General features: G+C 43.2%; 1 protein-coding gene across 1 annotated transcript in view; it reads left to right on the forward strand.

Annotated features, from left to right (window-relative positions):
• Positions 1–959: 959 nt before the first annotated feature.
• Positions 960–22,541, forward strand: part of FLT3 (fms related receptor tyrosine kinase 3) — a 45,926-nt gene continuing 24,344 nt past the window's right edge. Inside the window, exons 1-6 of the mRNA XM_040584507.1 lie at positions 960–1,553; positions 14,651–14,775; positions 16,413–16,615; positions 17,400–17,515; positions 19,784–19,901; positions 22,193–22,329. Coding sequence (XP_040440441.1) covers positions 1,499–1,553; positions 14,651–14,775; positions 16,413–16,615; positions 17,400–17,515; positions 19,784–19,901; positions 22,193–22,329 — 754 coding nt within the window. The 5' untranslated portion in view covers positions 960–1,498. The remainder of the gene's footprint in view (positions 1,554–14,650; positions 14,776–16,412; positions 16,616–17,399; positions 17,516–19,783; positions 19,902–22,192; positions 22,330–22,541) is intronic.

A 22,541-nucleotide genomic window follows, 5' to 3' on the forward strand; every position in this document is an offset into this window, starting at 1 on the left:
GCTCATCTTCGCTAACGATGCTGGCCTCAATGCTATTTCCCCCTGCTCCTGCAATTACCTCTGGGACATCTTCTGTGGCTTCTTTTACCTATGATATGTCTGTCTGCTTCTGGTCCATCTGTATTTTTATTTAATCTTCCCTAATGCAAACAAAGCTATTCACCAGGTATCAATACAAAATTAAAACATCTAGATATCTCTGGCAGGTTTCTGAGAACACCTCACTGACATGAAATTTATTTACTTAGGGATTCTTTTTGTCCAGGTTCTGTAAAATTGCAGAATAGGTGCTTAGTCTCTAGCAAGTAAAAATATAACAACTGAATGAATAATATAATAAAATATAACTTCATATATAAAACATAACAGCTGAATGAATAATGAAAATCCCCCAGCATATCCTGGGGGATTCTGAGGGAGATGCTCCGGCTTATCCCTTAAAATTGGATACACTCTCTGCCTGGGGCCTGCAACACATGGCTGTGGAAGCCAGGGAGATCTGCCTGCCCCTCCGCAATGTCCTGTCCTGTTCTGGTACAAACCAGGGAGCCTCGCTGAGGTGAGCAACGCCAGCCGCGGCTGAGCTAGTTCTACCCTTCACACACCAGTGACTGGGAGGCAATGAGGAGGCAGGTCCTGGAATGCTCCTTTGGAGGAAGGTGGTGAGCAGGGACAGGCTGAGGGAAGAGGGACTGTGTCCCTAGGGGCTTACACCTGAGGGTGAGCCTGGAGGCCTTTATTTTTATCCCCTCGCCAAGTCATCTGCGAAACAGCTTCAAGCAGCTGTAGCTTGGTTTGAACCTTCATGCAGACAGTGCTAGTTCCCTGTTCTCCCCAGTGTAAACAGCCCCACGCTGCCAGCCCGCTCCCCGTCTGGGTGGCAGCCCCCTGGGCTCTCAGAGGTGACCACAGCAGGTCCTATGTCACCAGCAGACCGAGCACTCACCCAGCATGGGAAACCTCCTTTGGCCCACGAGAACAGATGCGGCAGGGTAACTTAATTTGGATTTTTTTTTTTTGAGCTCTTTAAGCTTGTCAGTGTCGCTTGCTCTTCCCCTCGTTGATACCCAGAGAAATTACACAGACTGCCAGTGCATGAAAGCAGAAACCATAACTGCTTCGAAAATCAGAATTGAGGTGAGACAGCAAAAAGTCAGCTGCACTGAATTTACCCAAGCACCGAATTTACACAAGAAAATATGTTTTTGTAGAAATGTGAGGGAAGGGCTAAAGAACCGGGTGAGGACTGAGCAGCTGGAGCGGAGGCAGCTGCTCGGCTTGGTGGAGGCATCCTCCGACAGAAGGAAGACGCTCCCCGACCCCCAGAGAGGCCCCTTCTTCTCCTGTCCCGCAGCCGTTTCCTTCAGGCTTGGGGCTCAGGCCCTCACTTTTGAAGAAGTGGTTTCACTGTGGGCAGTGACGTGCACCCTTGAAGGCAACCACCTGCACGGCTCAGTTTCACTCACAGGGGCGAGGGGACTGCAGGGCATCACCAGCCATGGCAGCGGGCTGGCCCCGCAGCCGCCCCGCTGCAACCTCCTTTGGGCTAGCAGGTAAGCTCTGCTCACGCTGCTCCTCGGGCCCGTTGCTTTCCATTTCCCAGTCTCTCACTGCATCCCTTCACATCTTTCCTTTCTTTTCCTTTGACTTCTTATCCATTCATTGTCTTCCACATTCTGTCGCACCTTCCTTCTCTCCTCTGGGGATGCTTTTGCCTCTCCCATCACCCGTTCTCTCCCAGCCCAGCCTTACTTTTGCTGTGGTGGCACCTGACACATTTCATGCTCAGGGCAAAAAAAGTATTCAAGTATACTGATTTTTTGTTTTCTTTTTCCTGATCCAAATGTGTTTCCTGGTGCTAATGCTTGACCTGATCAATTTAAATGATACATCTGTGGTTTCCGATGTAAATAGTGTGTGAATCAGATACCTTGGTAGAGCAAAATATAACAAGGTATCTGTTTCTTACCAGGTTTTGTTGTTGTTGTTCAACGATCTAAGTAGAAGGCAGCATGATACCAGTATCTAGAAAGTGCCTTTGTTTTGGTAGAGTGCAGATTTTGAGGTTTTAAAGCCTGATTTCCTCTACTGAAAATCCTCCCAACATTTAACTGTCAAGAGAAAAGGAAATCGCATTTGCTTCCATCTCAAGTGCCTGAAACTATTTTTTTCTAACTCTAAAATAAATGTCTAGCTCCTACCAAACATGATCTTGCTGATTCAAAATCCAGAACTGGGAAAAAAAAAAAAAAGCTCTTTTTTTTCCTGATTGACGTGGTTCTGATGCATGCCTGGGAAAGTTACTTAACAACCTGAGGTCTATTTTCAGCTCCATATACAGGGATAATAATATTTACTTCAAAGCACAATTGTTAGATATTATTCATTCATGGTTGAAAGTCTACGTGAGCTATTTGAAGAGAAGGTGGAGGAAAAATGAAAATGAGTATTTTATGATCTCCTACTTTGCATGACTGCTGATATTACTACTAAGCAAACCCTGCCGAAGAGGGATTTCTGTGTTTTCTTCTTGACTGAGTTTTGCTAGTCTTGCAGGCTGCATAACAAAGTAAATAAAAATTACTAGCATCTAGGAAGTGATGGTACCCGAAGGTCCCTGCAAGGCATGGACTTCAGTGTGGCTAAGAGACAGTTCTGCAGAGAGCAAGCAAAAGGTGTGAGAGCCCCAAGATGCAATTATCCTCCAGGAGGACTGGTGTTCTTTTGGCTGAGATATTATGTAGTCAAGGTGAGGTATATAGGGAAGCAGTGTTGCTTCTTGTAAGGATAGCTGTTATAGGGGGGAAAAAAACAAATACTTTTGGGCTTACAGACTGGCTAGGATTTGAAGGGTGAGAGGCATAGCTGACAGCAGAAATCCTGAGAACTCCTAGTTCCATACATCTCTTTCTAGCAGGTCACTCTTTAAAAGCAATTTTGATGTAAAAAATACTAAGCATTTAAATAATTGTAAGTGATTTCTTTAAAATGTGTGTTTCCTTTAAGAATCTATCTGTTGTCTAGAGATAAAGCCTAGTAATAAATTGTGCAGATAACAGACTGTATCCATATGATGAACCAGAATCATCAGAAACTGCAGCTCTTAACCAGCAAAGAAAAGCTAAACTACAATAGCCCCTAGAGGAGAATCTCCACAGTATCTGTAGACTTAAGGCACCAGGTCTGTTTTTAAATTATAGGCTCAGAACTGCAAAAGTTGCAGGAAAGAAAAAGCATCTTGCCCATATTACTTGCTGGAAATAAATGCTTCCCAGCAGCAAGAAATGTAATCCCAAAAACTTAAGAAAACAATACATGCAATACAATAGATATATGTAAATATAGCTATATACATTAAAAGCACTATTCCAGTTCTTCATCTTCTTATCTTTTTCTTGTCATCCCAAGCAAGAGCTTGTGTTAAAGAGAATATTATCTCACATGCAATTAGCCTTGTGTTAATGGAAGAAGTGGGAGGGTGAATGGGGCCTGGGAGCTAAGGCAGTAGTAGTTTCCTGTTTTACAGATTGGAGAATTTTGTGATGAACAGAGACTTTCGGTGACCTTTCTCGTTAGGGGAAGTCTTCCATTGACAGCCACTCTTGCTCCCTTTGGTTTTGTTGCATCCGCTGTTACTGAGAGCTGTTCATGAAACCCACAGTTTCAGGGCACATGAGAGAAATGAAGCTGTGAGATGCTGACTGAGATCTCCCTGTGGCTGGCAAATGAGAGGAAATTTTATATGAGCAAGGACTTCTAACTCAGGCCCTAACAAGCTCTGGATTAGATTATGGTGTGTCTGATTGCACAAAAACTATGGTACAATACTGGTGAACCCCACCCCCAGAATATACAAGTGTCCATTACATTCCTACAGCAGAGACCCAAGTAAATATGAGATGAGCCAGCACACTTCTGCTTTTTAAGGAGAACCCCAGAAATGCTTGGGACCCAGCTGCCTGCAGGATCTGTGCACCTCCCAGCAATACACTGACTTCTCTCTGACAAACATTCCAGAGCAAGTTCAGGCGCTGAGCCCTGCCGCTGGTAGGAAGGTGAAATCAATGAGCACCCCAGGGGGAATCAAGTTTGATCCTGACTACAGTCTCTTTCACAAAACATGCAAAAATCTGGGTGCAAGCCAACTGTGAGTGCTGGATAAGACCAGTACATGGTCTGCTTACTCAGGGAAATGGTTGTGCCCAGCAAAACATGTTGTCATGGTCATCCATCACCATGTATTGCATGGATTGGAAGACAAGGTATCACTTCTGGGGTGAAGATTCCTGAAGGTGAAAGCCTTGTGCAACAAAGGAGTTATTTTCTAATGGAAGTAAATGCAACTTAAAACTATGGGTGGGGTTTTTTTTTTTCTTTTGAGGTTTGTCCCTATTTCCTTTCCCCCTCTTTTCTCCAGAAAATTCCTCAGGGTACCTATATTTCAAGCTACTGAGAAGCTGGGAAATGCCCAGAGTGCAGCCCAGCTGCCAGGGCTACCCCACACTTCTGCCCAGCGGTGAGTGGGTGTGCTGCTGCAGCTCAGCAGAGTCAGGTTTGCCAGCGGAGCAGAGCTGTGGGCATCCTGTCTTTCTGCAGCATCTCCTTTGAAAGCCCTTCCCATAACGACCCCAAAATAATATAGCACAGAGCATCTCTTGTTCACAGGTTTCTGAAAATGTAGCTTTCAAAAGACCTGCAACTTCATAGCACAAAGTTATACTCTGTTAACCAAGAAACTGGTTTGGGTGATTGAGTTAGGTTTTCTGAAAATCTTCATGGAGATGTTGGCTGTGAAAGGCAGGGATAAAAAGGTCCAGCAAACAGCAGTGGAAATTAAATCGGAGAGTGAAACATTTACAGAGCAAACGTGTGGATGAGCAGGAGTGGATGACCAACGAAGATGGAAAGCAATTCCTATTTTTTTATAGCAACACTAGAAAAGGACAAGGACTATTTAATCCAAGTGATCACACACTTTGAAAAGGAAAATAGGGACCAAAAAAAATCAGTCCAGAGCCAACAAACAGCAGCATTTCTCTAATAGGCAGGAATCTATTTTCTCCCATACAGCTTAACCCTACTGCTGTTAATAGAAATACGTTTAAGAAGATGCTATAGGACTCTAAACTGAAACGTGATGCAAAATGCTTCCTTAAGGAATCTGTAACCCTTCAAACACAGGTAATACTCTAAAAATTGCTGGTGTGTTTGAAGGATAGACTCTTCTTTCCTCCTCTGTATTTCATGAAAAATAAGATGATAACAAAGAAAATAGCTGGATAAAGATTGTGTGCCTCTTTCCCATCCAAAGGAAGGATCTCTAATTTTTCGAAGATGTTTACTCAAAAAACTTCTGAAAAAAATGAACAGGGTAAACAGACAGAAAAGGTAGCTTATTGCCTGGATATTTAGCTCTGTTATTGTTGTAAAAGTAAGACATTATTCACTCCTTTCTTTGTAGTCTAGGTTTAATTGTGTAGATAAGATTTCTAAAGGGTGAGGTACAGGGGCTGGTTTGAAAAGTGTTTTGTTGTTACAAAGTGCTCTTTAAGGAGTATGTTGGATTTTATGTTTGTACAAGTGCTTGGGAATTACAGCTGGTTTTTAACCCTAACCTCATAATGATACAAATAACAAAACCTGGAATTTATTTTTTGTTTATTTTTTCCAAATGTGGTACCAAATGCCAACTATTATGTTTACCAAATACCTTGTATTCATTTTAATCTTTTCATATTTTGTAGCAAAACCATTCTCTCCCACTCTGCCTCTCTGTCCATCCTTCCCACACACACAATGCAGGCCTTCTGTGTTCCCTCCTCACCCCCTTTTCCAGGAAAGGAAGGACAATATACTACAGTCAATTGTGGAAACTGTTGTTTTCATTTAAAAGGGAAGTTTTACAATACTAGGGTGACAAATAGTATCATTTCATTATCTGCCATCTTCTATTTTCGTTTCTCTTTTGGGCAGATCCTTTTCTCCTTGTTGATGAGATGCCAGGAATCTCATACCTTTACCTTTAGGTACTTAAATAAAGTAACTGTTGCTTGCAAGAAGTTAGTAATTCTACTGATGTCAGTAGAAGTGCTAAAGTGTGTCAGGTAATAAGACTGGAGTACTTAAACACAGAGCAGTTTAAAAAAAAACCAAACAGTTAAACCAAACTTACATCATTAGATGAGACATAACTGTTTGCTTTGCTTTAGGGTTGTCTATCCAGCTTTTTAATGGCAAAAACCTGCCATTCCCACAGGCAAATATCCTCTAGAGAACAGCCAAGAATAAGGACAACCCTATGCCACTTTCTGGTTCATAGGGGGCCTCTGCAGTGCATGGCACCAGCACTTTTTTGCCCATGGAATTGTTCCTTTGCTCACAGAATCACAGAAAGCTTGAGGTGGGAAGGGACTTCTAGAGGTCATCTGGTCCAACCTCCCTGCTTGAGCAGAGCCACCGAGACCCAGCTACCCAGGACCCTGTCCAAGTAGCTTTTAAATATCTCTGAGGGTGGAGACCACCACCTCTCTGGGCAATCTGTGCCAGTGCTCAGTCACCCACATGGTGAAAAAGTTTGTACTCATTGCCTCTGGTCCTGTCATCGGGCGCCACTGAAAAAAGCCTGGCTCCATCCTCTTTGCAACCTCCCTTCAGGAATTTATACACATTGATAAGATCTCCCTGCGTCTTCTCTTCTGCTGACTGAAGAGTCCCAGCTCCCTCAGCCTTTCCTCATAGGAGAGATGGTCCAGTCCCTTCATCATCTTTATGGCCCTTTGCTGGACTTTCTCCAGTATGTCCATGTCTCTTTCATACTGAGGAGCCCTCAACAGGACACAGAGCAGCAGATGTGTCCTCACCAGTGCTGAGTAGAGGGGAAGGACCTCTACCTGCTGGCAAAACAGCTCCTAATGTGGCCCAGGATAGTTCACCATACTTAGTGGTGTGGAAAGGTTTGGGTGATGAGGGAGCCAAAAAGCAGCTCCCTTGAGAGGACGGAAGATGTGGGCAAGAAGCAGAAGAAGAACCAGCCACAGTGTAGGCTGTTCCTCAGAAAGGGAGGTTGCCATGGTAGTTGAGGTTCACTGCTTTTTCAGCCACTTTTCAGCCACTTCCCAAAAAGGGGTGTCCTCAGCAGTCCCAGTTATTCTTTATAAACCGGACCACAAGTGGCTGGGATGGCCCAAACTGTGGGTAGAGCAACAGGGATTTCCATGAGCTCCCAGTGAGCACCAGCCTCAGCAGAGAAGTCACCATGGGATCACAACCTGGGGGGGCTGTGGAAGGGCTGTCATTCATTCAGCTAGTCCCATGCAAAGCAGACAAAGTGAATAATAACAAACAAAATAACAGTTCAGCTCTTTGAGCAGCGCCTTTATCTCGGACTCACAGGGAAGGTAGATGGAAAGTTACCTTAGTGAAATGAAAGGCAAATAAGGGTTTGAATACACCCCTGCAGTCCTTTCTCACCCAAGCCCAGGTAAACAAAAAACAGAAGAGGCAGGACAGAGAGATAACAGAGCTAAATGTCTTGCTTGCTTCAGTCTTCAGCAGCTAAGTCATGCTAAAAATTTTTTTTTCAGATAAAACCTGAGTTACTGACATAGACTGAAAGCTCAGAAAGGTGATTTCAAAGCAAATCTACAAATTAAGGAGCAACGTGGTGCTAGGGCCAGTTCGTATTCAGCAAAGAAGCCTGCAACAGCTAAAGGGGTTGGGCTGCTCATAACTGTACGTAATCCCTCACTAACAGCAGCTCATTCCCTGAGGAACAGCAAGTCTCATGTATGCAAGAGGGCTGGTCTGAAACATGGTAGAAATATATAAATAAGTCAAACTGGATTGTTACTCATCCTGGCTTAAGTGAATGCTGAAATCACAACATGAATCACAGAGCATGATTTGGATATCAGGCTGCAACAGAATAAATGGCAAAAGTAGTCAGTGAAGTTGGATATGTAGTAGTATCGTGTGAAAAATACGCCTGCACTTCATGTCATCATTAGCTTATTTTTACTACACAAGACACTGAAGCAAACTTACCTGTAAGTAATCAGTAAGAAACCAGGAGTAGCTCTGCTGACTCCCAGTTACCTGTTTTGTTGGAGGAGGTTTTGTGTGGTTCTCTGGCAAGGGAGTGCAAAAGACATCCTCAGTGTGATAACTTATTTTAAATCTTCAGTCATCTCAACTATTCTTTGTTAAAATCTCTGCGTAATTTCTAAGCTGGCTGCAATGAACTGTAGGCAGGGCTGCTGACTGTCCTCCTCCAGGAAGAAAGATATTAGCACTGAATGGTGTAATTTTGTCCAAAAGGTGAAGTTTGCTGAAATCTGCACCAAAACTATGTTAGGACATAACAAGAGAGAGGACAAATTCTTGGAAACGGTGGCCAAGTCATTAGGTTTATAAAAAGAAAATGTGGAACAGTAAATTTCTTGCAGCTGTTTTCATCTGGGACCTGAAAATGGAGAGCTGAGGAAAAGATGAGAAAATCAAAAATACAGAAAATTAATTTGCAGACAGTCTTCTCTGCTGCATGTGGCAAACTATGTTGGAGTAGGTGGGTCTTGGCAATGATATTCCCGAGGCAGATCGAACAAACTTCTTTCTTTTTCGTACTTTAAAAGGAGATCTTGTAGATTCAGGCATAGATTAGATTTGGAAGGACTAGGCAAGCAAATTTCTTAGACAGAGGCAGTGTAGTTCTACTACAGAAGCTGACACTGAGTGAGTAAGTTATCAATCAGCAGAACCCTTTTCTGGCACTTTCACTGGCTGAATTAGAAATGGTTATTCACTGTGACAAGTTCTGGTTTAGTATTTCATTAGAAGAAACACTATTGAGACCTCTATAATGAATAGGGCCACCACCTACTTGAAGATATTCCGCTGAGTTGGAAGTTTTTAATGTATATGCATGAGTTGTTCTTGTGCAAAAAATACTTTTTTTTTTTTTGTCATATTTTCAAAATTATAGTCCTGAGTCAGAATCCTGTCTGAGCCATGCAAGGACAGCATGCTACCGGCTACCCTAGAAAGGGTCGGTATTTTTAAGCTTTCTGTCTTTACATAGAAGATCAGGAAATATTTGCTGGAGACCCTGTGGAAGAAAAGAGAGGGAAAAAAAAATCAGATATCTTCATCAATTATTTCCTTAATGTATGAAAGAATTAACAAGTAATTTTTTGTTTCACATTTCATTTCCTAAGAATAAAAACCTGCAGGGCAGCTCCTTCACAAGGAAACAGGAGCCACAACTGGCCGAGCCCGTTACCAGCTGGGAAAATACCCCCGCGCTTCGGGAGGGCGGTGTGGCCAGCCCCGGCGGAGCACTGAGCCGGGGGAGCTGGGGGGGCTGCGCGGGCTGTGCCGGGCTGTGCGGGATGCGTGGGGCTGTACGGGATGAGTGGGGCTGTGCGGGCTGTGCCAGGCTGCGCGAGGCTGTGCGAGGCTGTGCGGGGCTGTGCGGGATGCGCGGGGCCGTGCGGGGCTGCGCGGGATGCGCGGGGCTGCTCGGGGCTGTGCAGGGCTGCGCGGAGCTGCGCAGAGCTGTGCGGAGCTGTGCGGAATGCACGGGGCTGTGCGGGGCTGTGCGGGGCTGTGCGGGATGCGCGGGGCTGTGCGGGATGCGCGGGCTGTGCTGGGCTGCGCGGGGCGGCGACGCCCCCTGGCGGCCGCTGCCTGCCCTCCCCCGGGGCCCTCCCAGCCGTAGCGTTGGCGTTGGCAGCTCTCGGACCCGGTGCTCGGAGACGCCTCTCTCGGGCGGAAGAGCGCCGGGAAGAACCAGGATGTAACGGCATTGCCTGGACGGCCCCAGGGGGTAAAAGGGCGGGGGGGTGGGGTGTGTACATGTGCAGATCCAGGTGGAAAAATCCTCCAGGTTTTTTGAAGGTTGCAGGCAATGGCAAACAAGACTGGCAGGTGACAGTAACATTCCTTCATGCAGCATAATATCAATGTCACTTCTCATCATTACTTTTTGACTTGGCACATAAAGCCTAATTAAGCACTTTCCGAAATTGCGAGGCCTCCCCTACTCCCTTCTTCTCACCACTTTCCTGCTTAGCGATTCAAGCCTAGAGTTTCTTTGTGCCCTTCCACTAAACCCTCCTGAAGAGCCACCACACTCTACAGGCTTTTTTTTTCTGCCTCAAATCTCAATCATGCTTGAACATCACTGTGAATAATTAAATCAATTAATGTTGGTTGTAATTAACTGATAAGACCAGATAAATGACTGGTCCTGACCTAGACGTACCCCTTACAACTGGTCACAGTTAGCATGAGCTGCAACAGAGGCATCTTGTCACCCACCTTGTTTGGTAAACCTTGTTCTAACGTGATTATTACCCTGCAACATGAAGCAGTATCTCTGGCCCCATCATCATGAGAGAGGGAACTCACAGGTTGCATTTTTTTGGAAGCTAGGAGTTATTTAAGCTGAAAGGGTGAAGATACTGAGGCAGGAAGATGTGGTAAACGATGGGGAAGGAGAAAAGTTAAGTTTGATAGGAGAGAAATAAGATATGGGTAAAAGGTTCTTTCTACCTATCCTGTCTCCTTCTGATTTTTGCCATATTTATATTGAGTAAAATTCTCACTTCAGGATCCACCACTTCAAGGGTGATTTGAGAAAAAGGCAGCCACAGGCAAAGGTGTGGATTTTTTAAGAGTTAATGCATACATATTAGGCTTATCCATGTCACCACTATTACAAAATTGTTCCTGGCAGCACATGACTGTGGAAGAATTATAGCTTTCCTGGAGAAAAGGCTCTTCCTTTTCTGATCTTGTGTAGGTCTTAGAGAAATACATTACATTGAAAAAAAGAAAATGAAAGCATGAATGAGCCTTTCAGAAGAAGCAGAATCAAGGAAAAACATTAGGAAAATGGTAATGCTCTGATTCACTGCCTTGATCTTTCAGCTTCTAGCTGGCCTCTTCAGGGACTGCTATTGTGGTCTGCATGTCAGTCATCCTCCCAAAAGCCCAAAGTAAGCACTGGGCTTTGGGTCAGAGAACACCTACCTTCTCTGATCAGGAAGAAAATTTTGAAAAGTTGATCCAGAGAGTGTCACCCAGAAAAGAGTTCAGAAGACAAATTAAGAAGCAAAACACAGTTGGCTTTATGTAAGTATCCTGAGCTGTAAAGCAGAGTGGGAGATTGTTCCGTGTCTAGGAAAGGCCTAACCGCTGTGTAAAATACTAGTCATCCTGAGCAGAACACAAACACAAGATGCATCCCTTGGTATGAAGAGAAAGGTTTTCTCTTCATCCTTCGCAGTGTTCCAGTTCCTCAGCTATTGATGAACACGGTCTTTCAGCATATTTTGGAGTGGCTTTCCCAGTTTTCCAAAGGCTACTTTAGTCATGCCCCATTTGAAAATTAAATTTCCTAAGCAGTTTCATTAGGAGAACCATGTGATAGCTTCTTGGTTTGATACCTCCCCAGTAGATTCAATCCTTTCTTCTCAGCACCGTAACATGTAAGCCCACTTCTTGACTTGTACAGGCATTTCCCCCTGTATGTGCCTACACATCATGATGAAATCCTGGCTCCATTTATGGCTGCTAGAGGTTTGTCTGACTGCAGTGAGAACAGGATCTCTCCTACTGCATTTATTTTTTTATAGCCTATAAAAAGATAATGAAGATGGAAAGCAGGCATAAACAAACATTGTTCAGAGGCAGCAATTTATTTCCATTCCAGCTTCACCACAGTTTGTCAGTACACAGTATGATTACACATGCTACATATTTGATATTCCTTACCCAGTGCTTATTTTGGGCTTTTGGGAGGATGACTGACATGCAGAGCACAATAACAGTCCCTGGAGAGGCCAGCTAGAAGCTGAAAGATCAAGGCCGTGAATCAGAGCATTACCATTTTCCCAATGTTTTTCCTTGATTCTGCTTCTTCTGAAAGGCTCATTCATGCTTTCATTTTCTATTTTTTCAATGTAATGTATTTCTCTAAGACCTACACTAGTTTAAGCCATTCCATGTCGTGTAAATACTCCTGGTATCACATCACTCATTTCTTCTCACTGTAAAGCAGCTGGAATCATCTCAGGTTCAAAATATCCTTCCTTATCCTAAAAAAAACTTTCTGGATTTCACAGGAATAAACGCAGGGGACAGAAGTGACAAGCTCTAGCAGTTAACAGGACAAGGAGTCCCGTTTCCTCTTACACATGAGGGTGTCAGGGTGCTTACTACTCCCTCTTCCAGCATATGCTCCCACATACCGTCCCTTACAGATGCAGTTCCAGTTCATCAGACACCTTGTTTGCATGTCTTGCTCACAGTCTGTTCGCTACATCTGACTGCTTCTGCCTAACTTTTAGCCACAAATCTTTTCCCTGTTGGTGTTTAATTAAACCTTTCTCTTTCCTACTGTGGTGTCAGGCATCCTCCTAACAGGGCAATGTGAGCAAAGCAGAGTAATGCCAGGGAGAAATTGGCTGGGCTTGTACAATCAGAAGCTAAAATTATTTGCAGATCAGAAAGCTGAAGCAAGGGGATGCTCAACAGGTCAATGAGTTGAACTTTTGAGGTCATATTTTCAAGTGGTTTCAGCTGTTATGTCTTGCAGATCAGTGGATATAGGTGGGTTCCTATCCCTAAGCCCCTGGCTGTGAGACAGTCAGATGGTCTCTGGTTTGAAAAGGGTGAAAGGTAAAGTGGCCGATGAACAGAAGTGGAGACAGGTAAGCAGAGAAGGACTTGGTGAAAGGCTAGTGGGAGGGCTGGAAAGCTGGGTTGCATCAATGGGGATGAATTCGCCATGCTTGGTATAGATACCTAATGCATACCTGCCTTTCAGTTACCCTCTGGCACTCATCGTCTCAAGAAGTGCCAACATTATCTTTATAGCTATCAGAGGGAGGTATGTGTCTCCACAAAGAAGTCCTGTGCACCTTTCTTAGGGATGACAGGCAGATGGACAAGATCTGCCTCAGAGGTCTGCAAAAGCAGGCCATTGCCTGTGTATACTGTGGAAAGGTGGCACCCAAAATGAAGTGTATGTTCAGTGTCCGAATGACTCAGTCTTAACCCACGTTTGCCTAGAGGGCTAAGAAGAGGTTGTCAAAGTGTTGCCAGCTTAGAGCTCAGGCAGCTGCAGAAGGCACAAATGTCGAAGAGGAGACGGCAGCTACTTTTACTTCTTTCTTCCTTCTTCCAGTTTTGCTCCTTCCGTCACCTGCAGAAAGTCTCATTACATTCATCTTTCAAGCACTTCCTGATATATTTGCCTTTATCCTCCTTTCAGCTCTGCACTTTTCTTTATGTTCAACCATCTCAGGAGCTGAAAGGGGGTGGAGAGGAGAAGCAAAAAATAAAGCAAAGCAAAAAACCAAGACTTGAGGGCAAAAATTTCCCAGGTCACCAGGAGAGAGATGTTACTTTATGATTCAGTGCTTATTTGTTCTGTTGAGGGCTGGCTTTAGGGACTTAATGGAAATTGGGTACATTTCACCCTGCCAGTTCTGCAGTCTTATTTCTGTGTATCTTGTTTATGTGCAGTGATGGGAACATGGTTACTGTATGGCTGCTTTAAGGCTGAAAGGTGACTTTTCAAGCTGCACTCCCTACAGAAAAGCTCATATGAAGCATTCCAGAGAGATGATGCCTTTGAGGCACCAGAAGCTTTCCCACACTTCTCCTTATGCATAAGGAGAAATGACATTTGCTACTCTTGCCAGGACTGGGACCTGGCAAGTGACCTACTCTGGCTGTATAGGCTCCTGGGGCATGACAACCAGGGCAGTATGGAGAAAGGAGAAGGCAGGAGAAAGCCATGGGCTTATTCTTCCTAGACCTCCACTTTCCACGCCTGCTTTCCTCAAAATAGTGGCAACAACTGCTTTGTTTGCTTCCTAGAGGGGAAAGAGCACAAGTCTGTGAATGGCAGCTCAAGGGAAGAAGTATCTAACCTGGACCTCACTTGCAAGCTGCTGGGGGGCACAAACCCACTCCAGGATGGCTCGGGAGAGTGTCCAGTTTGTCAGGTCAAATACAGCCTGTCCTGGAGAGAAGGGAAAGGGAAGACTAGATCTTGAGTCCTTGGGTGTGCTGAGTGTGGTCTTTAAAGGCAAGCTGGAGGACTTTATTTTGCCGTTGCTGTGAGCAGGAGCGAGAGTTCCTGGCGGAGTGTTTCTGACTTGGACACCACCTTCGTGCCTATGGAAGGGATGGTGCATGGTCATCATCTGGCTCACCACAGGCAAGCACCTGTGGCTGCAGGGTTTGGTGCTGCAGGGCTTTTTCAGACACACTGATGCAGAAGTGATCTGCAAGAGGGAGCCTGTGTTTTATAATGTGGTTTCTAAAGAAGCCTTCATAACACGTAAGTGCTTTTGTCTTTAGACATTTTCTGCAATTTTATGTGGCATACTTCTAAAGTGTGATGTATCTGTGCTTTTGAAAGGTTTTCCAAATAGTGCTTCCACTCAGCTTCAATACTGTTCAATACAAACAAAAATGCAGTTTGCAAATGCACATGATATATCTGCATATTCCTTTTGCCTTTTTTAAAAAGATGTAATCTTTCTACAGAGTTGCTGTATTTTATTTTTACTAAAATTATTATTCCTGAGCAGAGATCTAGACATGATTACATCTGTTTTCTATTTCTGTGTTACAGTTCTTGTTATGACAGCAGTTACTTTCACTTCTGCAATGAAGCAAAATAGATCTGAGATTATGTGTGTGTTTATCAGCCAGAAGGATGAAGGTTCAGGAACACCAGAGACATTGGTACCTTCTAAGGTAATTTAACAAAGAACAAGTTGCTTATAAAATATTCCTATCCATTCCAGAAATGCCTTCCCAGAAGTTTACAACACCCTCAACCTTTAGGCTGTGGGGATGTCACAGTCAGAATAACCAAGATTAGGCCAAATATAACTACAGAAAATTAGAGAGAAATACATATCACAAATCATACTTTGAAACTGTAAACAAATAAGTACCAGTTTTCTCTAAAAATGAACTTCAGTTGCTTCCCTGATGCTGTCTCACATCAGCATGCCTGAATATTGCTTGAAGTGTATCATTGTAAAAAACTACATGCCCTTAAGACAGATTGCCAAGGCCATGGTGTGAACTGGTGGCCTGCCATGGTGTGTGTGTGCCATGACTGCTGGAACCCATGGGGAAGCTGTACCACTCTCTGTTCCCACCACCAAAGCCCAAAATCCCTGCCTGGTCCAAGTCTTGACTGAGACACCAAAGCTGGATAAGGAATCAAATATGAATTTTTGTTCCTTCTCTTCTGACTCAGAATGGCAGATGGCCAAGAAGAGGTGGTGTACAACTAGGTTATAAAGCAGCTGAGACCTGCGATTAAAATATTTCCTGAGGGTTCTTGTTTCAAGATAGTCTTATGAAATCTTTTTAATTCCTGGACAAATAAATCAATAATTCAGACAAGAAATGAAGGTATACCAGCCAAAGCTGTGCTGTCCTTGTATCTGACAAGGCAGAGTATGGCTGTCGTCTGTAGATACTTCTCAGATCAAGTGAAGGAAAAAAGAAGGAGCAAGGAATCAGAAGAACAAACTGGTCAAGCACAGTGCAGGGCAAAGGATGCGATGAACTCCATCCCTTCATAAACTTACGCCAGGTAAATTTCACCCATCAAAGCAAGTGAGACATTTAGGACTACTCTTCAGATGCAGCTATTTGCTTGCCACCTTTTTGCTGCAGCTAAACTTAGAGACGCACTAAATCTGTCAGTGGTTTTCAGAATGACTGTGGAATATTCTCTTTCTGTTTCTGGTGCTCTTTTAGCCGTTTGCAGTGGTAAAGAAATTAAAGGTGTGAAGGTGCCCAGCCCAAATGTTCCTTACCTAGTAAAGCCCCCAAAGAGTTGAGGAGCAGTCTAGCCAGATGATGCTGTGACAAGCAGTAGGATGCTAAAAAAGGAGAAAAAATTCTGACCCTGCCTTTACGTTGAGGTTGCAAACAGAAAAGTAGTATTATAATTCTGTCTTCCTATGGTTCTACTTGAAAGAAAACAAAAATGAGAGTAAAAAATAGTCTATATCATTACAGGACATTATCATGTTTCTGGCTAAAATTGTTCTGTGATGTCTGTCTAGAGAACAGAATTGACTAATTCAACAGTAACCCTATAGTGTTTCCTCGTGCAGTAGAATTCAACTTATTTATGAATCAGTCCAAAAGTTGAAATGGAAAAAAAAAAAAAAACGAAACCAAACAAAATGAAGGTAAGATGAAGGTGTTATTTCAGTATAATTTGAATTCATATTTGGTCATTGTGATGCATTATTAAGTTGTGAACGCTTTTCCAGAAAAGCATCCTTTAAAATATTTGAGTGCAAAAAAAGCAAGTAAAACTAATTGCTAATAAATTTATAACAATCTGTCCTCCTGCATTGCAGATTTCTAACAATCTGGAAGACCTTGGGTGTTACTTAAATTCTCAAGGAACAGAGAACATCTATGAACCAACCAAAAATGTGGAAGTCAACGTGTTTGAAGATATTGAATTAAGAGTAATAATGAACATTTCAAAGATCATTTCCTGTTTTTGGTTCTTTAAAGAGAGCAAAGACTGTAAACCTTCTTTGGACTCAGAGAATCGGTAAGTCAAGTGATGTACTGGATCAAAGATCCTGTAAGAGATCATTTATTTTAGGGTGCAAATGGAATATTTTCTGTAACAGTGCTTCTGTTTGATTTCATGTTGTGCATTATCTTTTTAAATCTTCAAACCTTTCTTAAATGTTGTTACCTGGCAGCACATTGCTGATTGTCATTTAGACACATGTATACATATGAATCTTAAAGCCAATAATAGTTTGAAATAAGCTTGTTCTTTTAAATTTTATAGCATCATACATAAGGGTCTCCGGGGACTTTCTGACACATCAATTCAAGCTTTGTAGTGCTCATGTGAGGCAAAATTGTGATTTTATAGTCAAAGAAACTAAGGCATGAAGAATTATATGACTTGGTAGGGTTAGACTGCAGATCTAAAACAACAGCAGCAACAGCATCCCAATTCTCACAGCCAAACCTGGGCTGCAGCCTGAGCCTGGATTATTGCCTCCCCCTGCAAAACATGCAGGATTGGGATGTAGGTAAAGCACTTCGCTGTGGACCTCCCTAGCTCTCTTAGGCTCAAGAAGTCCATCCTTCCCAACCCTCAGCATTAAGTGTGTGGTACCTGTGGTTGTTAAGTTCCTGTGTGCTGCTTGTTTAGGAAGATACATGATGAAAACACTTTAGGCTGAAGGGTGCTGTGTAAATAATGGATACTAGTATCTCTGAAGGGGTTTTGCAAGAGCTAAAGAGCTAACATTTTATTGTGTGTGCTGCATATTACCTTCTAGATAACAAATACAGCTTTGCTTTCTGTTTTATAGATATGTTACATCTTTGGCTTTTTCCCAAATAAAAGAAGCACAAGCTGGAAATTACACCCTCTCGGTCATAAGTAAAACTGGTAATTATACAGTAGTTGTGCCTGTTCTCATCAGAAGTAAGTATATCTCCGATGGAAGGGGTCACTCCATCAATAGGGTCGGGGGGAGAGGCTCAAATTCACCAAAAGTATTGAAGCTCTCGCATCCTGCATTTCAAGCGTGTTCCTATATTTGAATAGGACTTGGAGCTGTCCTCAGAGGCTGAAGTCAAAACCACAGACTGCCTGACAGTTAGCTTTTGCTAGTCAATAAACTATGAAAATGAACAAATAAAGATGTAAATGCATGACAGCTCTCTTCTGCACCATGAGAGGTTCCCCTCTGTGCCAAAAGGGACAAACTGAGGGTGGCTTTTGTGGCTTTTTTGTGGGCTAGATTTGTTTCCTTGCATCTTAACCCATTTATTCTTGGTGTTGCCAGCTGGGCTGTTCTCTGGAGCAGATCAGGATGTCCCTTTTATATTCCGGTCTCTGGCACTCCAAAGTCACTGACCCACAGCCACGTCTCTGCCCGTGCCTGCCCCTGGCTCTCTGCACAGCTTTTCCTTTTGCAGTTCTTGAGCAGCAAGAGACACTACTGAGGGAAGGAGAAAGAGAAGTTCCCTCTTCTCTGTGCCAGCCTTTACCTGTCTGTTGGGTTTCAGGGTAAAATCCATCAGTACTGCAGCTGCTCAGTACAAGGGTGCCAGAGAAGCTGAGATTTTAACTGCTGTTAAATGCTCATGACAGAGCACCCGCAAGATGCAGCTTTCTGAAAGGCTCACAGTAGAAGCAGATTTGATTGAATTTTTTCAAGGATCACCCAAGGGACATCTCTGGTGCAAAGGCAACTGCTGCAACAAAGTTCAACCTTCTGTTTCTAAGTAGGGATGTCCAAGAATGTCTTTTAAAAAAAAAGACCTACATTGACATGACTTTTTTTTAACAGAAGAGAAATACTATATTATTTTGTCTGAAAAGGGCCAAATTTAAAGATAAAATTAAAAAATGAAAAATAAATTTCAAAGAAAGGAAGGCAAAACATCAACCCAAGCACCTAAAAGACTGGCAAACCCTTCTAAAGACAGGTTTAACAACAAGCATCACTGTTCTCCTTGTTTTTAATAAACTGTGACTAATCAACAATTTTTGTTCCCTCTTTGTTTTTAAAGCATTTCTTCTTTTTTACTTTTTTTCTTTCTCAGGTGTCAGAAGTGTCACCTCCAGTCTCTCCTTGTTTTATTTGAAGGCCTATTGCATACCTCAATTAAAATTATAACAGCTGCATTGAGGGGACAGACTATTAAATCTTTAATTAAAATTATCTTCTCTATATATCAATTAGGCTTTAGAGGTAAAAAATGTTAGTACATGTGCAAGCACAAGTAGTTCAGAACAGTCTTGATAAAGATCTTTTCTATATCAAGTGCTTGGATTGCATTCTCTTTGCTTCTGTGAATCTAATATAATAATTACATCTCTCATAAAATCTGCCAGGCTAGATGTGAATCCTTCGACTAAGATGTGAATCTCTGTAGGTGAAAAAAAAAAACGCTTCTAGGCCCAGCTTATACGAGATAAATGAAGAAAGAAATTAAAAATCCAAAAGTATTAGTTTCACCTTAGCCTGTCACCTTGCAGGCAATGGAAGTATGACTCTAAAGAAAATTTCACTCTTCTGTGTGGAAGCTGTAATTTCATTGTAAGATGACCTAAAACCAGACTCAGTGCTTTTCATTTTGAGTGAGATCTTTAGCAGTCTTAATACATTAAATTTTTGTGCTTAGTTCAAGTCTGCGCCTGATGGGTTCAGTGGGCTGGGAGCTGCCTAGGAACCTTTTTCCCCTTGGGTTACAGATACAGGATAAAGAAGTCTGCTGGTTATCAGAAGTCATTACCACCCGTTGTTTTTCCATCCGATCTGTATCTGATCTGGCTGAGTAACATGCAGCTATCCCATTTTGTATAGAGATGATGTCGTCCCAACAGATACTTTACCAAAGGCCATGGGCTTGGGATGTGATTTTGAAAGGTATCTGTGCTCCTGCCCAGTGAAATGAATAGCAACCACAGCAAATTAACACCCTTCAAAATCAGTTTCAAGCTTATCCTCTGGTGTATGGAGGCAGGCTTTTGATACAGGGAAGCTGTACATTTAGCAATCAAGACTGAAAAACTCATGAGACCAACCCACAATATCTCTAGGGCAGAGCAATTTTCTATTCCCTCAGTGTTGAAACCTCCTGAAACAAATTACAGCTCCGTAACTTCATGTATTATGAAATGAGCAAAACGCTGTTTCAAAATTATTTCAGCATTCTTAAACACTTGCATGATTTTTAACAGAGAAACCAGGCAAACCCTATTTCAGGAAAAGGGAAAAATCAAACGCTATTGAATGCCTATCTGAGAGCTACCCGCAGCCCTCTGTGGAATGGATATTTTGCAAAACACCTGAAAGGAGGTATGGTGTATGTTTATATGCATGTTGAATTTCTAGACTGAAGGTTTACTACCTTCTGAGGAGGAAGGGGGAGGCTTTGTACTGCTTGCTGTGCCTAGTAAGCTGGGGAGATAACCGAAGAAGAGCTTTTGGGTCACAATTTTTGGAGATGGGCTCTGCTGGGTTGCACACCCACATGCTGGTTGAAAACCTGTGTCTGCATGATCCACTTTTAGATGCTGCAACACATTTTTCCTAGAAATTTTGGCTGTTGCGCTTTTTTGGAAATTTTCAACTCTTAGCTTGAAAAAAGTTATTCCAGATTCTAGTATTTTGATGTCACAAGAACAAATCAAATGTATCTTGTCTCCTTCTAGTTTTTCACATTTTTTGGAAATGTGAATCATAGAATCATAGAATGGTTTGGGTTAGAAGGACCTTTAAAGGTCATCTAGTCCACCCTGCCCTGCAATGAGCAGGGACATTTTCAGCTAGATCAGGTTTCTCAGAGCCCCGTCCAACCTGGCCTTGTATGTTTCCAGGGATGGGGCATCTACCACGGCTTTGAGCAACCTGTTCCAATGTTTCACCGCCCTCATTGTAAAAATTTTCTTCCTTATATCTAGTCTGAATCTACCCTCTTTTATTTTAAAACCATCACCCCTTGTCCTACTACAACAGGCCCTGCTAAAAAGTTTGTCCCCATCTTTCTTATAAACCCCCTTTAGGTGCTGGAAGGCTGCTCTAAGGTGATCCTAGAGCCTTCTTTTCTCCAGGCTGAACCACCCCAACTCTCTCAGCCTGTCTTCATAGGAGAGGTGCTCCAGTCCTCCATTTTTGTAGCCATGCTCTGGACCTGCTCCAACAGGTCCATGTCTTTCCTGTGCTGAGGACCCCAGAGCTGAACACAGCGCTCCAGGTGGGGTCTCACCAGAGTGGAGGGGCAGAATCACCTCCCTCAACCTGCTGGCCACTCTGCTTTTGATACAGCCCAGGATTTGGTTGGCCTTCTGGGCTACGAGCACACATTGTCAGCTCACGTCCAGCTTTTCATCCACCAGCACCCCCCAAGTCCTCCACAGGGCTGCTCTCAATCCCTTCATCCCCCAGCTTGTATTGATACTGGGGGCTGCCTGGACCCAGGTACAAGGACCTTGCACTTGTCCTTGTTGAACCTCATGGTGTTCACATGGGCCCACTTCTCAAGCTTGTCCAGGTCCCTCTGGATGGCATCCCAGCCCTCAGGCATGTCAACGGCACCACTCAGCTTGGCGTCATCTGCAGACTTGCTGAAGGTGCACACAATCCCACTGTCTGTGTCATTGATGAAGATCTTAAACAGTACTGGTCCCAGTACAGACCCTTGAGGGACACCACTTGTCACCAGACTCCATCTGGACATTAAGCTGTTGACCACAACCCTCTGGATGCAACCATCCAACCAATTTCTCATCCACTGAACAGTCCACCCATCAAATCCACGTCTGTCCCATTTAGAGCAAAGGATGTTGGGGGGGACTGTGTTAAAGGCCTCACAGAAGCCCAGATAGATGACATCTGTAGCTCTTCCCTTGTCCACTGATGCAGTCACTCCATTATAGAAGGCCACTAGCTTGGTCAGGCAGGACTTACCCTTGCAGCATGGTGAAGCCATGCTGCAAATCTCCTCCCTGTCCTCCATATGCCTTAGCGTAGCTTCTAGGATCTTCCCAGGTACCGAGGTGAAGCTGACTCATCAGTACTTCCCAGGAGCCGCCTTTCTACCCTTTTTAAAAATAAGTGCAATGTTTCCTTTTTTCCAGTCACCAGGGACCTCACCTGAAGCATTAGAGCTGGGAAATACTATAAGGGATCATAATTTTCTGAGCTAAACTTTTTTTTTTTCCATTCTACTTATATATAAAGCTGATTCTGTTAACAGCAGGAATAATGCCTTTCTCTGTAGCACGGCAGTTTCAGACCTGGGTCTCATAACAGCCACTGGATTTGCAGCCACTCCCACTACCAGGAATTCTGAGATGTGGTGTGAAAGCTCAGCCTCTATGATTTCACCCTTTTTCAGATTTTAGTCACAGCATTACCTATCTATGAGCCAGTTTGAGCATATTCAGGTCATTTCAGCTCATATTTCTGCCTAGGCTGTGACATTTTTATTTTCTTATCTTCACCTTTCCTAGTTCCTTTTTATTCAGCTATGTAAGATCAAGTTTTCCCACTATTGTTAGCATATTCTCATGGCTTGGATATTTGTCAGATTTATTTGCTTGTGGTTAACCAAATAAGTCAATGAATAATTGTGCTTGTAATTGCAGTTGCCCTGATAAAATGCATGAAGAAACTGGGGAAATAGATGGCATACAGAAGGTACAACATGAATTATTTCAAACTTATATATGGTGCTGCGCTGCTAATGACCTGGGCAGAGAATGCACCAGCCTCTTTACAATAGGTAACTTCCCTCTAAGGTTTACTTATACGCAAGCTGGGTCCTGCCACTGAAGTTAGTTGCACTTCTCATCTGAGTACGCTTTCTGGGCTAAGCTGCTTGTTTTCAATCACTGGAACAAATCTAACAGTGAACATGATTGCTCTGTCACATGTTTAAAACTTAATTCTAATAGCTACTTGTTGTCTCTGGAAAAAATGTCTTACCCTTCTACG

Source organism: Falco naumanni, chromosome 2 (assembly GCF_017639655.2).
Source record: "Falco naumanni isolate bFalNau1 chromosome 2, bFalNau1.pat, whole genome shotgun sequence".
Lineage (NCBI taxonomy): Eukaryota > Metazoa > Chordata > Aves > Falconiformes > Falconidae > Falco > Falco naumanni.